The sequence below is a fragment of the Gymnodraco acuticeps genome, unplaced genomic scaffold (genome assembly GCF_902827175.1).
Source record: "Gymnodraco acuticeps unplaced genomic scaffold, fGymAcu1.1, whole genome shotgun sequence".
Lineage (NCBI taxonomy): Eukaryota > Metazoa > Chordata > Actinopteri > Perciformes > Bathydraconidae > Gymnodraco > Gymnodraco acuticeps.
Genome location: NW_022989748.1, coordinates 3921113 through 3934946, shown reverse-complemented (window position 1 = coordinate 3934946; position 13834 = coordinate 3921113). Strand labels below are relative to the sequence as shown.

The 13834-nt window shown below is 43.3% G+C and overlaps 1 protein-coding gene across 1 annotated transcript in view; it reads right to left on the bottom strand.

Annotated features, from left to right (window-relative positions):
- LOC117559180 (adhesion G protein-coupled receptor L3-like) overlaps nt 1–13834 on the bottom strand; it is a 232893-nt gene that overhangs the window by 28568 nt on the left and 190491 nt on the right. The window contains 4 exon segments of the mRNA XM_034235900.1: nt 238–447; nt 7615–7791; nt 10214–10419; nt 11477–11599. Of these exon segments, the coding sequence (XP_034091791.1) occupies nt 238–447; nt 7615–7791; nt 10214–10419; nt 11477–11599 (716 nt within the window).

The following is a 13834-nucleotide window of genomic DNA, read 5'->3' as shown; positions in this document are numbered from 1 at the left end:
CTGTGTTTTGAGATTGGTTTTCTTGGCAAGAGTGTACGATAAGAAAGCTTGATTGAAGTCTAATGTTTGAATAATAAAAACTGTTAAAAGCTGGATCTAGCAGCAAGCTAGCTTAGCTCAGCTTAGCATACCGAGTGTAAAAGCAACTATTTAGAAATGTATAACTCTTGCAGTACGTTGTGCAGGAGGCGTATTGCAGAGGTGCTAAATAAAGGGACTCCATAGAAGGTGTCTTACCGGCTGGTCCCCGCGGTTGATGCCCACCAGGAACAGAGACTCTGCGATGAACAGGCTGATGCACAGGTTCTTGTGGATGGTGTTACGGTCGCTCTGCAGGCCGCGGAAGAAGCAGAAGGTGAAGAGGCTGATGAGGAGGCAGACCAGAGACAGGAGGATGCCCACCCAGGTGATCACGTCCAGGAGCATGTCATGGACCGGGTCTGTGTTCTGCACGAGGAGGGCACAAAGAAGGAGGTCAACTTGCAGCAAAGTCCAGGACAAACTAGTATTTTAGAGTATATTGGACACAGACCAACAGATTAGTTTGACTGTAAGGAAAAGACAATGCTGATAAAAAAACATGACCATACAATTAAATCACCATCCAGTTCCAGCAGCTCCCCTCTTTTATTTCCAATATTATTTTGTTTGTGTGCAAAGTGCTATCAATACCCCGTGCCAGATCGAGCCACAGGTGGCACACATCAATCATGAATGACTCGGCATGAATCAATCTGAACTGTTTCATCTCGCTGAGGAAACAAGTGGAACAAAGTGAGCGGTCCAGAGCGCGGCAGGTGTCTCCCACTAACACAACAGAAATACAATCAAAGCACGACATGCTCAATAACTGCCACTGATGCTTTTAGAAATGTTTCTCTTTTCAAAGTGTAATTTGCAACCACAGCCAGTTCTGGGCTCTAAAAAGCCTTTTCCTGACCATAAATCTGCGGCTTTACGGGAGAGATAAGGATCAACAGCGATTCCTCCGCGGCCATGAAAGAGAATTTACATCAGTCCATAAAAGCCAAGTGCACACAGGGATACTTGGACAGAAGAGGGGAAAGGCAACTTGCCCAAAAACAGCCGAATCTGCAGAATAACCGACTTATGTGGCCTTAAACAAAGACTGAAAAATATCCTTCTGCCAACAATCTGCCAAGAAAAAACTGTTAGCACTGGAGCTTAGAAATGTGTAAACCGGGCCATAGAGCATTTCTGCTTTTGCTCTGCAACTCTACAAGCTAGCTTAAAGTAATGCATACGTGATTGAAACAGCTAAAAGTTTTGGATAACCAATACAAATTGTTTAAAGTAATACATAAATACATGAACAATGTTAAGTTAATGCTAAAATGGAGCTAAGATGTTTGCAACAGATAGCCTAAAGTAATGCATGCACCATTTATATTGATAAAGGTAATGGAAAAATGGTAACATGGTTCAAACTAATGTACGGATGCTTGAAATGGTTGGAAGTCATGAATAAATGGTTACATTAGATGGATATGATGCATATAAGTTTACAACCGATAGATACAATAATGAATAAATTGAACAAAGAAAAAGAGTAATTGAGAAATAGTCAGACTGACGTGATCAAAGCAAACATTGTGACTGTTTCATTATTTTATTAATGATATTAATAAATAGATATATTTAAAATCAGTTGAAAAGGAACAATTTTGAAGATGGCAGGGAGATGTTGATTAATCGGTGACGTCTGATTCTACAATATTTAACATTAAACAAGCACACGTCAGGGGAGCAGATGTGCAGATTAAAAAAACCCACATCTGGTTTTAGGGACTGCAACGTCATCTGACAGTTTACTATCTAGCAACCGGGGGGAATAGAGACACCCCAAGGGGGGACGGGATGGGGGATATTTTAACAAAACGACTGACTGTTATTCCTGCAGGGACTACTATCTGGGAAAAGTTTTTGACAACATGTCTATGTGTGTATAGGTAAGGTGGATCAAACATTAGTTATTTTAAAACACAGGAATGTTGCACATGTTTGAAGACAGAAGCTACTCCTTTTAACAGTAGCGGCCATCACAGACCAGATAAAACCAGTCTTAAGACATATTAAAAGGTGTGTGTACGCAGCCTTGGCTTGCAGCAAATAATGCAAAACCCTCAGCTATAGGGAAATATTTGCTTACGTAGAGAAACAACGGCTCGAAGGCATGCATATCTCTCAGGCAAGCTCATCTTTAAAGCCAGTCAGCAGTTTATTTTCTGGGGGCAGGGAGAGAGAGAGATCATCAACACCCACGAGTGGTTTGTCTTTCTTCTCCGTGCTCCCCTCAGTAGAGTTACAGTGAGGGAACTAGGGGGATGTAGTATGGCAGAGAGCCTTGTTTAGAGGCAGCAGAGAGGGGAACAGATGCTGATCATTAAGGCGCTCGGCAACAATAACAGCCGCAGCGCTCCTCCAGTCTGGGGAGAGCGCTCTTTTGATTTTCCTGCCTGATGAGCCGTTGTGTATATGTTGGAGGGGCGAGGGGGGGGGCCGCAAGATGTTACTATGTGTGTGTGTGTCTGTGTGAGGCGTACTTTAGAGGGGTGCACACGCAGTGGGTGGCAACAGATGTTTGAGCCTGCCATGTGACACATAGTTCAGCCTCACAGAGGTATTGATGCGGTGGGTGGTACTAGCTGCTGCACATTGTGAGGGGACCCTGGGGTCTACCGCACCATCCATCACTATCTCACCTCCCATTGGAGAGAGGCCAGGTCAGAGAGAAAGGTGTGAAGTCTCCACACCTGGTGATGGATTTACTGAGGAGTCATGTCTTTGTTCTGGGAGGTGCATGATGGCTGAGACGTGGCCAGCCACATTGTCTCTGCTGAAAAGTTTGCTTTCACTGGGGGCTGTGCCCAGGCAGGATGGCAAATGATGTGATCTGCAGAGCCTCGGCAGCTCACCTCACACCGACAAGCCCCAATGATTGGAATCAGTCCAGGAGGCTCTAACGCGTCCGGACGTAATTTCTTCAGAAATGTACTCGCTGTGTCCTCGAGTCACACAGCGCCCATGTTACTTAGTGGAGCGAGGCACATTTGTGCACATTTGATTTGTCTTCCAATCTTCTCTGTTCAGTTTTTCTCCTATTTCTTAAACACACATACTTGCTCATTCCAGCAGACGGATGCCTGGGCAGATTGGCTTTACCCCTGATCTGCTCTCCTTGTAGCACAGAGTAAGGTTTCTGGGCTCTCGAGCACTCTGACAAGTAGGAGCAGACGTGGCGACGAGCATTTTGCATCGCGCTGGTCGAACCATCTGAACCTCACTTCACATCAGACGCACTTAATTACCATAACACTCCGTGTCCAGAGCCAAAGCCTCCTGAACCCGTTCTCTGAAGTGTGAAGTGGAGAAGAGAACAGAGCGTCAACCCTTCATCCCAACCGAACCGCTCCCAGTATGGGGCTATGAAGCCAATCCAATTAAAATGCATAAATCTTCTGCGGCGTTGCACTCGTGAAATACGGTCAGGCCATGCTGAGGGCTAGTGGCCCGCTGCAGGGAGTCATGTGACACCCTCACCTAGGGTACGGCCGAGGATTTATGATCCGGAGTTGCAGTATGAATCAGTTGCCGGGCAAATTTGTCAGGTTTAAAAGGACTGGGGGAGATATTCCAGCGAGCATGGCGGGAGTTGACATTCAGCACGTGCACCTCATGCCACACTGTGTTCAGAGCTGCGATAACTATGATATAACGCCGGAGCAGGACTTGCAGTTGCTATGGTACTTAATGTGGTCTCCATCCTCTGTGGATGTGCCTTAAACAGATTTATTCCCAGCACTGTGTGTACAACATGAAACGCAACGCTAACCTTGACCGTCCTCTCTCATCACAGCTACCGTCTGATGGTGCTCGGCTGGAGATGTCCCGTGAAGACAGTGATGAATGTTACCCAAATATCGCCCTCTCCATCATGCAGGGGGATGTGCCATTGATTTATATTAACTGATGTGTCGGGGAAAGTGGCACTTACCAGTAGCTCAATGCCTCCCGAGGGCCTATCTGAGCACACACATCTACTACGTGAATAACGGCCTGTAGGGGGAAGCACTGCGGCTCCATATGTCTTCAGCTGGGGCTTCAGCTTTATTTAAAGGGTGTGTTCTCATCTCAATGCACACATTGTGGACCTTAATTCAAAGACAGAGCCATTGGTGCTTTGATGACTATAAATGGAATCTTGAAGATGTTTGAAGAAGACCCTGTTGACATGATGGTTCTCCTTGTTGTTTTATTGACTGCTGTGACAAAGAATATTTATGCAACAAAAAGGCCAATATGTGCACAAAACCAAGCTGACATTGACCCTTCCGAAGGGTACAAAGATCTCTTGTAAAATCCTGAATTATGTTTTAAACGGGCCCTTTTATGCTTTTTGGGGTTTTCCATCATTTAAAATTAAACAAATAAATGGCACTGAAACTAAATCAAAGATGTTTAATTGGACACTCAAGTTGGAAGAATTAAACTGCATCCAGTGTGAATAAGGATAATGTCAGAATCAATGACATTTTCTTGTGATTTGTCCATATCATAGTGAGCTAAGATTTGTTACAGTATCTTAAATGAAATGTCATTTTGATGCACTGACAATGAAAGAATGAAATGCTTGGTATTTGTTATTTTTCTTTTGTAGTTGCTCCTTTGGTTTATACAGCTTGTAAAACGCATCATGATGGGTCATTTATTGGTGTTTACTTCTGGACTATCTTTCTGGATGTATTATTTATACATGACACAATAATATAAATCAAACTAAACATCAATCAACAGGATAGAGAACAAAATAAGTTTTCTTCAAACACAGTAAGAAGGCTCAAAATCAGGACATCTTGAGGTTGCAATCATCAGTGCTCTCAGCAAAGTCACATTCAAATAAGTTGCTGCAAAACATGATTTAAAGATACCAAAGAGACGTATAATCTCTCACACGCAGCTGCCGTCTGCAAGAACAGTTTTCATTTGTTTATGCGGCCAGCGGCGCTCTTCCCTTCGGGTTTCCGGATCAGTGGAAGGCATCAGAAATCGCTTTAAAATGAACAAACAAGAAGCTCGAGTGGCGACATGGCAGCATCTCTCGATACCCTTGTGATCGTCTGAGTGGCGTTACCTGATCGCTGCGTCCGACAGATATCGTTTGAGTGGCTGAAGCGCTCGGTTCAGATATTGGACTTTAATGAGTTCTCGAGGAAGATTTCACATGAGCTAATCCAGTTAAGGGCACTGCATTAGAAAACCTCAAGGCTCTAAAGATCTTTGTGTGCGCACATTTTATCTACGGTATGTGATTATTCTGAGGAACTAGTTGACTTCAAACATAATTCATCCTGATGAGACACTGTGTGAGGTGTCTAATAATAGCACAGTTGTGGCCCATAGTGCATTTGTGCACATATATTAGTTGTATGACAGCATTTCGGTCTCAAAGGAGTCAGAAAGAGCTGGGAAATGTTAGACTTTATGGTACAGATTAAGGAACAATAATATATAACGGATAAATAATAATTCCCATTTTCAGACGACAATATATATTTTCTACATATCAATTGTTGACGACAGATTGTAGTCTTTCCCTCCTACAGTAGATGTGGGATGAAATGTTAAAATGCACATTAAATCCACTTCCTAAAAATTCAAATCAGTACAAGGACAAAAGGACAGTGGTCATAATGTCTCATGCACATTATGTGGCATTTTGCATGCAATAACTTGGTGCTGAAAATAAAACACTACAAGATAAAGTGAGTATCACTATGCGTAGCGCGCCTAGCATCCATGAGCTAAACAACAACAAGATGAAAGATGATGGCAGCGCTGCGGCAAGGAGCGTCTGTCCTCTGAAGGAAAATTGTAATTACAGCTTCGCCCATCTTCTCTTCGATGCCACTAAAGAAATAAACAAGGTTAGAATATAATCTGCTGCTCGGAGGGTAATGAGTAATAAGAATGCAGGGATCAGCATTGGTATGTCCTGTTTCCATGGATACAAAAACTCTGAGTGTCTTGCATTTATGAAATATCTTTCTCTGCCTCTCACATACACACTCCTTTCACCAGTGTTCTCAGATACAACACTGTGACAGTTTGGCAAATAAAAAGCCTCCGTATCTGCCATCCAGCGACACCTTCGAACAAGCAGCCTTTTATAACAACAGAGTGGAGAGAAGATAAAGAGTAAGGTAGGGGGAGAAAAACGCTATCACTCAGAACTGGGATGTAACAACTGTCCACTTTCCTCCGGTGAATGAAGCGCCACAAGCCAGCCGGGCTTTCCAAACCACTAAAGGATTGGGCTGAGTGAAAGCGCTCCTTTTACGGCTTCCTTTCCCCCCGCTCTGCTTTCACCGCGTGAAGGATCCCATTCTTCGCGCCTCCCTCTCTATTCCAGCCTGGCCTTCAGCCTGCAGAGAGCTTAGTGGCAGCAGAGTCACGCTGCTGATTGACAAACAGTGGCTCCCTCTGGAAGAAACCCCTCACCCAGCCCTCCCTGGAGCCATGTGTGCAGGAGGAAGATGAATTTCAGACTGTGTGCATGCATGCTTTTTGCAGAGTGAAGGCAGTTGGAGTGGTTTCATGGACGAGAGCCAACTGGGACGCTGATTGAGAAGAGAGGCTCTCAGAGACAGATGCCTCAGCAGCGACCAGACTCTCCCTGTCAGCGGCAACTCCTCAAACTTCCTGTGACAGGAATTATTAATCCGTCTGTCAGCAACAGAGAACTTCTTCTCTAACATCCTCTTTACCCACTGAGCTTTCTAAAGTGCTGCCCACAATAAAAACAACACACACATCTCCAAGCCAAATTACACTTCCTTTACTGGAACAGGCCTTATTTTCTTTTACAACTTCCATTAGCACCTCCCAATGAATTGCTCTCCGGCACTCACACTAACTGCGCTCATTCCACTTAGCTTCTGCAGCTACCCTGAAGGCAAAAAAACCCAAAATGGTGATCAAATCCAGCGATATGAGGATACCTTGTTAACGTGCCCGTTGTTCTCTCTTTTCTGTCTTTATTGGTAAACAAAAGACCACTTTCATGCATAAATAAAATAAGCAAATAGATGGATTTTAGTCATTATAGAAACATGATGTGTTGCTAAAGATGCATTCATCCATTTACCTGCAGAGTGATAACACTCTACTTCTATGAAAATGGGCATAAATGTACTTGAAACAGGCATTGTTTGCTGCAGCTCATCATAAATCCAGGCTGTTACACAGACAGTTTTGAGGCGGCTGCAATCGATACACACTTACACAGACAGGGTCATTGTTTAAAACTATATGAAGAGTGTGTGTGTTTATTGGCACTTTAAATGTTAGTCTGCAAAGTGCTGTGAAGGTCAGCAAACACTTCTCAATCTATTACAACCCTGTGAACTTAAAAAGTAAGGGAAATATAAAACAAATATTGACAAACAGAAACTGCTGAAGCTCACTTTCTTGTAAGCGGCTGTGTAAAGCAGTACTGACGGATCAATGCCTTTTCATTCCTCTTGATTGCATTTTGGTAAATTGCACTTTTTGATGATAAACAGGTCGTCCAGGAGGAGGGAAGAGTTTGCCTACCTTGACGTCCACGTGGGCCATGAGCACGGCGAAGTTGGTGAGGTGTGTGCAGGAGCAGGTGGTGTGTGTGCGGTTGGTGCCGAGCAGGCGGCAGTCCTGCGTGGACCAGAAACCCGTCATGGTCCTCTTGGAGTAACTCCAGAACGAACAGTTGGGGTTGAAGTTCTCCTCAGACTGCTGTTAGAGGGAAAACATGAATAACAGGTTGAATTCATAACAGGAACACATGAGTGCTGCCCCCTTTAAGTGGAGTAATTTGTCGTTTTTGTCACAGTTGAGAATTCTTTATTTGATTTATGACAATAGATCAACAATGTATTGGGAGGCGTGTGGCGCAGTGGAAAGAGCCTTGAAGTTGGGATCAGGGGAGCACAGGTTCAAACCCCACTGCAGTCAACATGTCATTGTGTCCCTGAGACACTTCACCCCAAATTGCTCCTGTGGGGATTGCCCACAGTATTGAGTATGAAAGTCGCTTTGGATAAAAGCGTCTAACAAGTAATGTAATGTAATATTGCAATATGAACTAGTGCAATATTCAAATCACAGGAAAATAAAGGTGAATACAAATGTTTTTGAGTGTGTCTTTGTGGAAAAACTGCATATTGAATCTACAACAGAAACATTTATTTAGTTGCGTGAAGCCGCATGTTGTCTCCTGACAAGGTCAAACAAGGGGTCTGGAGTTTATCACCGGTAGTTTTATCAAGTTAAATGCTTAAATCCTTTCTTTGCAGAATAAACATCCCGAGAACAGTTTTCTCCTGCCCTTTTCAATATGAAGCTGGTTTTACTGTCATACAGCATCATGCAACCTCTGCCTGTTTTGTTTTTTTTACTTTCTTTTTAACTCTAATGGACTGCCCCTCTATCTCGCTCGCCATTTTACACAAGTCATCCACATCCACTGCACAACAAAATAAAAGGAATGATAACTAGATACATCAACCGCCCTTCCCTCTTGAGCCCAATTTATTTTGTGTCTTCAGAAGCAAAGCAGATGTGGCTTTTCTTTGTGATGCACAGCTGCCAAGGTTAAACATGTCCGCCGTCTTACTGTTAACTCTGCGAGGAGCTGCAGTTTGTCATAATCTCGCTGTAGGCTAATTAGTCTAATAAGGTTTATCCTCTGTGAATGTAAATTTGCCGCTGACTGAGTTTACCCTTCACACATCCAAACGGCGTGTAAAAGACTCCTCGGCGAGCAGATAGGACGACCCTCCGTCCCATTAATGACTTTAATGAGTCCCATTAAGTGGTGAGGCAGGGAAGCAAAACAATAACCAGAGGACACATCATCTCCCCAGAAGAGCAGCGATCCAAAACCTCACGCATCAGAGCGGGATAAAGTGTGGAGAACTACAAAAAATAGCACTTGAGATTAGAAAACTAAGGTTCATTTTCAAGGGCAAAGTAAAGGTCGACTCGACGTACTCTAGATGAATAAGCTATCATTTTTACGCTGGCCCAAAAATATTTCCATTCGGAGAAATGTGCTGCGGTTTTTGAAACAATGCAAATATCAAAACACAAAAGTGCCAAAACAGACGCAAATGAAGAAACATCTTCCCCAACTTGACGAAACATGCGCAGCATTGACTAAAAGTGCTGCATAAATGAATCCCTGCCAATACAAAACACTACAAGAAGCTGAAAACCAGGGGACACTAAACAAGTGACGCACACAGTGCTTGTTGGTATTCAGGGATTATAAAGTTTGCCAGCTGATGTGATATAAGTAAAGATGATTATCACAGTTATTAGTGAGTACGCTAAAATATTATTTATTTTTCAAAGAAACTAAAATATGCTGTCCTGCAGCCACAAGTAGGCCAGATAATCAGAGCGTCAGAGTCTTCATTTGATGCTCCACAGCACGCTTCTGTACATGCAAAAAGTCAATATTGCATCCAATTAAGTTTAATTAATTGCGCATGATTATTTTACGATTAATTGTACAGCCATCGGTGTACACAGAATGCACTCTATATGTAAATGTCTGTGTGTCTATGTCAATTTAGCGTGATTGACAGACAGTAAGCTGAGAAGTGCAGGAAACACACTTTTGTGAAAGAGCATCGTTTTATCAAAACAGTAAAAAATGGAATCTGCAAATGACTCTTAAGGCAGGTGATTCAGAGCAATAACTGTGCTGATGTTGCCCCTTGACATTTGACCATCAGTTGACATCCACAAGCTCTCCCTCTTTTATTCTCTTTCCCTCTGCAGGGTGTTTCTGCCGTGTTGCTTCCTGCCAGGTCCCTCCTACACATGAGACCTGCTGCAACTCTCCTATGGTTGTTCAACACGCATGGTAATGGCTGAGGGCGCTGTTCGCAGACAAACAGGGATATTTGGAGGGAAGCAGAGTGTGGAGAAGATAATGGAGTCAAGAGGGAGAAGTCGTGGCTCCCCACCATGACTCAGCAGCCTGCAGTGAGGCTCAGCGTGATGGATATTTGTTCAAGAGATCAGTCTAGTATTTGTTCGGACTAATAAACAACAACAGCAACACTCTGTGAGCAATCCTTCACACCTCCTGAATACAACTTTGAGATGGGATTCTTTGTGTGCAAAAGAGACCGAAAGCACAGCGTACCTGCAGATGTCTGATGGTGAAGATGACCGGGTCGGAGAGGTACACTTTGTTGGAGTCCTTGTTGATGGCCGCCGTGACGACCGGGGAGTTAACGATGACCGAGTAATTGGTCGCCATCGCCTCGCTGCCCAGCTTCATGCTGGCGTTTTCCGTTGAGAGGTAGAGCCCGATGTGTTTGTACAGGACAAACGCAATCCGGATCTCACCTTTAGGAAGACAATGGGACAGAAAAACTCAGTCCTGAGCAGAGAATACATTCACAAACACATAATAGGAGAGATGCGCTAAACTTTGTGGTGCCACAAAGCTAGACTCTTCACTATATGTCTAAAATATGTTTGCATACTCTAGGATTAAGATTATATTCAAGTGGAACAAGGAATTGAGCCTTAAAAACAACAAAGGGCTTAAACATAATGAGCCGCGCAGTGGTAATATCATTTGACAACAATATGCTAGTTCGAAGGCTTATACATAATATCAAACGCCAGTGAGCTTTAGCAACACTGTTGTAAACTGTCAAAACACAGACCAGCGTCAGGGTTGCCAAAATAATTCCACAAGAGGAAAGAAATCTTTCCAACATCAACAGACAGTTATTTGAATTCAGCATCCCAAAAATGTGGTTAGTCTCTACTGCTGGCACTGACAAAGGCGAGCATTCCTCTCGTTAAAATCCTCTTCCTCACTATCACCTCCTGCAGCCTGACTGTGGAGTATTGATATGAAAGGAAGCTCCCTCCTGCCGCGACTGAGATCACTCACTCAGATGAAAAGGAAACAGTTAGGGTGCTACGGCGCCGTCTGACGGGGAGATATGGGCCACCCTGCTCTAATGATCCTGAGCCCGGCTGGACGTGGACGCGTCCTCCAGCTGAGAGGAGCCGGGCGCCGTGGGGGCCCAGCCTCATTTACATGAGCTGATAATAAAATCTAAAAATGGACCGGTATTACTCGTGGACATTTCTCATTGTTTCTAACAGCCTCATTTTAGTTTAGAGGCAGCTCTCGAATGTACAGCATGGGTCCTATTACAACTCTCACATCGATCCAGGTGTTTTATATGCAGACCATATAAGAGGATTTGGAAGGAACATGTAAAGTCATTCAATGCATCTGCAATGAATTTACTGCAAGACTTCCATGCAATGTAAGACATGCAAGAAATTAAAAGCAATGCAACAGTATTTTTTATAGCCATGTCTGTTATATCACATCCTGAATAAAACACGACACACCAACTGAAGCATGACTAGGACTCACCGTTTCTCCCGTGCTGCTTGAGCGTGTTAGCCGACAGGTGGATGGAGTTGCCCTGTCCTCCGGTCTGTGGGAACTTCAGATCGGGTAAGTTCCCATCAGTGCTCATCCTCGCCACCTCCAGCTCTGCACACACAGAAAAAACACAGGACAGCATGTTACGAATCAATACGTTAGATTTGTATCATACACAATAGCATTACAGCTGAGGCATATTCCATAGAATATTAAATATGGTTAATGATTTCTAGCTGAGAGTTCGATGACATGATTTTTGAATGACTAAATGAATATTACATGATTACATTTAATTGGACTATCTGCAATATTGAATGTAACTTTCTTCTGTTGATGTCAAAGATATGTGTTTCATGCCACATAACACGCACATAACATCTTCAAGAAATACTTCACACACAAAAGCATCATTTTCTTTTCAAACAATCTCCCCAGGTTACCTTCAATTCCTTCTCTTGCGTTTCGGGTCAAAAGTGACCGAATTACTTTTATTTTAATCATAAATATTGTGTTTTTCATCCAATTGCCTCAATACCTTATGTTATCTTCCACACTAGGCCTCTGAACACATACACTTGATGATCACCACTTGCATTGCATTTTGAGTGATTTATTCAACAGTGAAACACCCTTTCACGTTTTCGGTCAGATTTGACCGCCATAGAAAATGAATGGGTATGAGTGTATTATGTTCATCCTGCAGATGGAAAACATCTATACACACACACACACACACGTTACGGGAACCTCTCCCTTTCTCGCGCTGTATGATGTATCATACCTTCTCACAGGTGCGAGCTCTGTGCCCCTCAAGAAACACAAACCTCTCACTTTCTCGCGCTAAATGCGCCTCCCTTACTGGCTCTCACGCAGATATATTTGTGCCTTGCTCACATTTGACTCATTGACACAATGAGCAGGCGAACGATTAGGCGATTTTCTGTACGAGGGGCTCTGGACACATTTTTGAACCAGATGAAGAGGAGATTGAACAAGATGAAGAGGAGATAGAGGAAGATGTCTCAGAAATGGAAGACAACATTGATCCAGACTATGAGCCTACAACAGACCAGGAAGAGGCACCTGAGGGAGACCAGGAAGAGGCACCTGAGGGAGAGGAGGGAGAGGCCCCTGAGGGAGAGGCCCCTGAGATAGAGGAGCCTGAGGTGACATTCCACAATTTTGCATTGCCTACTATGTGCGTGAACACACGTGAACACACACACACACATGTTCTGTTATGGTATATTTCTCTTTCAATAAATGTTCATTGAAGAAAACAGTATCAGTGTCTTATTTTATATTCATCACAGTGAATGCTGAACTTGATGGGCCCACCGGTGGGTCCGGACCATGACATGAAACACTGGCTTGCTTGTATAAAATTAATACATCCCACACATCATTGGAACGGGAAGAATCTCAGCTACAACACTAACTAAATAATTTCCATCTCCAGTAAACACAGCCTACATGGCAAGCATTTTTATAATATACAGTAATGTAAAACAAGCACTATCTTTGAACTTACTGCCAAAAAGAATATGAAATTCACCCCTGGTGTCATTATGTCTGTCATCCCTTGATTCTACTTGCTTTGACTGTTCAAATGAGATGTCAACCATCACAATTGGATAAGGGGTTCCAGAGATATCACTGTGCAAAATACACCGGTCAATTTTGACCGAAAATAGCATGGGAAGGGGGGTATGACCTAACGCAAGAGAAGGGTTAAAGAAGCATTGTTTTTCTCCAAAGCCTCCAGAGTGAACACAGAATCAGAAACGAGGAGGATTGTAACAGGAAGTTGTGATACAGAATTCACATCACTTTTTTGTCTATTGGTTCACTGTGGAACCATTCAAAGTTTTCTTAAATAATTCAGAGTAACATGGGGTTAAATATGAATAAAATATACTAAAAAATCCCTTTAAGAACATTCTTTCATCATGCATATGAAATGTAAAACTAAACGAACAATAAAATCTCCTGTGACAGCTGATTGTATTGCTCCAAGCAGCTCCACTGAGCCTGAATGCATCACATCCTTTCCTCTCACATCTGTGTGTCAGCAGGACTCTTAATCAACTGCCTATCAAGAGTTCAGGTGACACAGTTTACTCTCAGACTGTCAAAACAAAGGTTTTGTCTGGCCTTTGAATGAAAAGACACATTCATTTCAAGGAGGAGTGTAGAGAGCGGGAGATGAAGAGAAGCTGCAGCTCAGCAGATGTTGTGTCTGCAGCCAGCCCCTAATTTACGGTTCAAAGACTCCAGCGTCACACAGCGGAGGAAAACGAGCTTGCTGTTGGCAGGGCAGCAGAAATAAAAAAGCTAATTCCA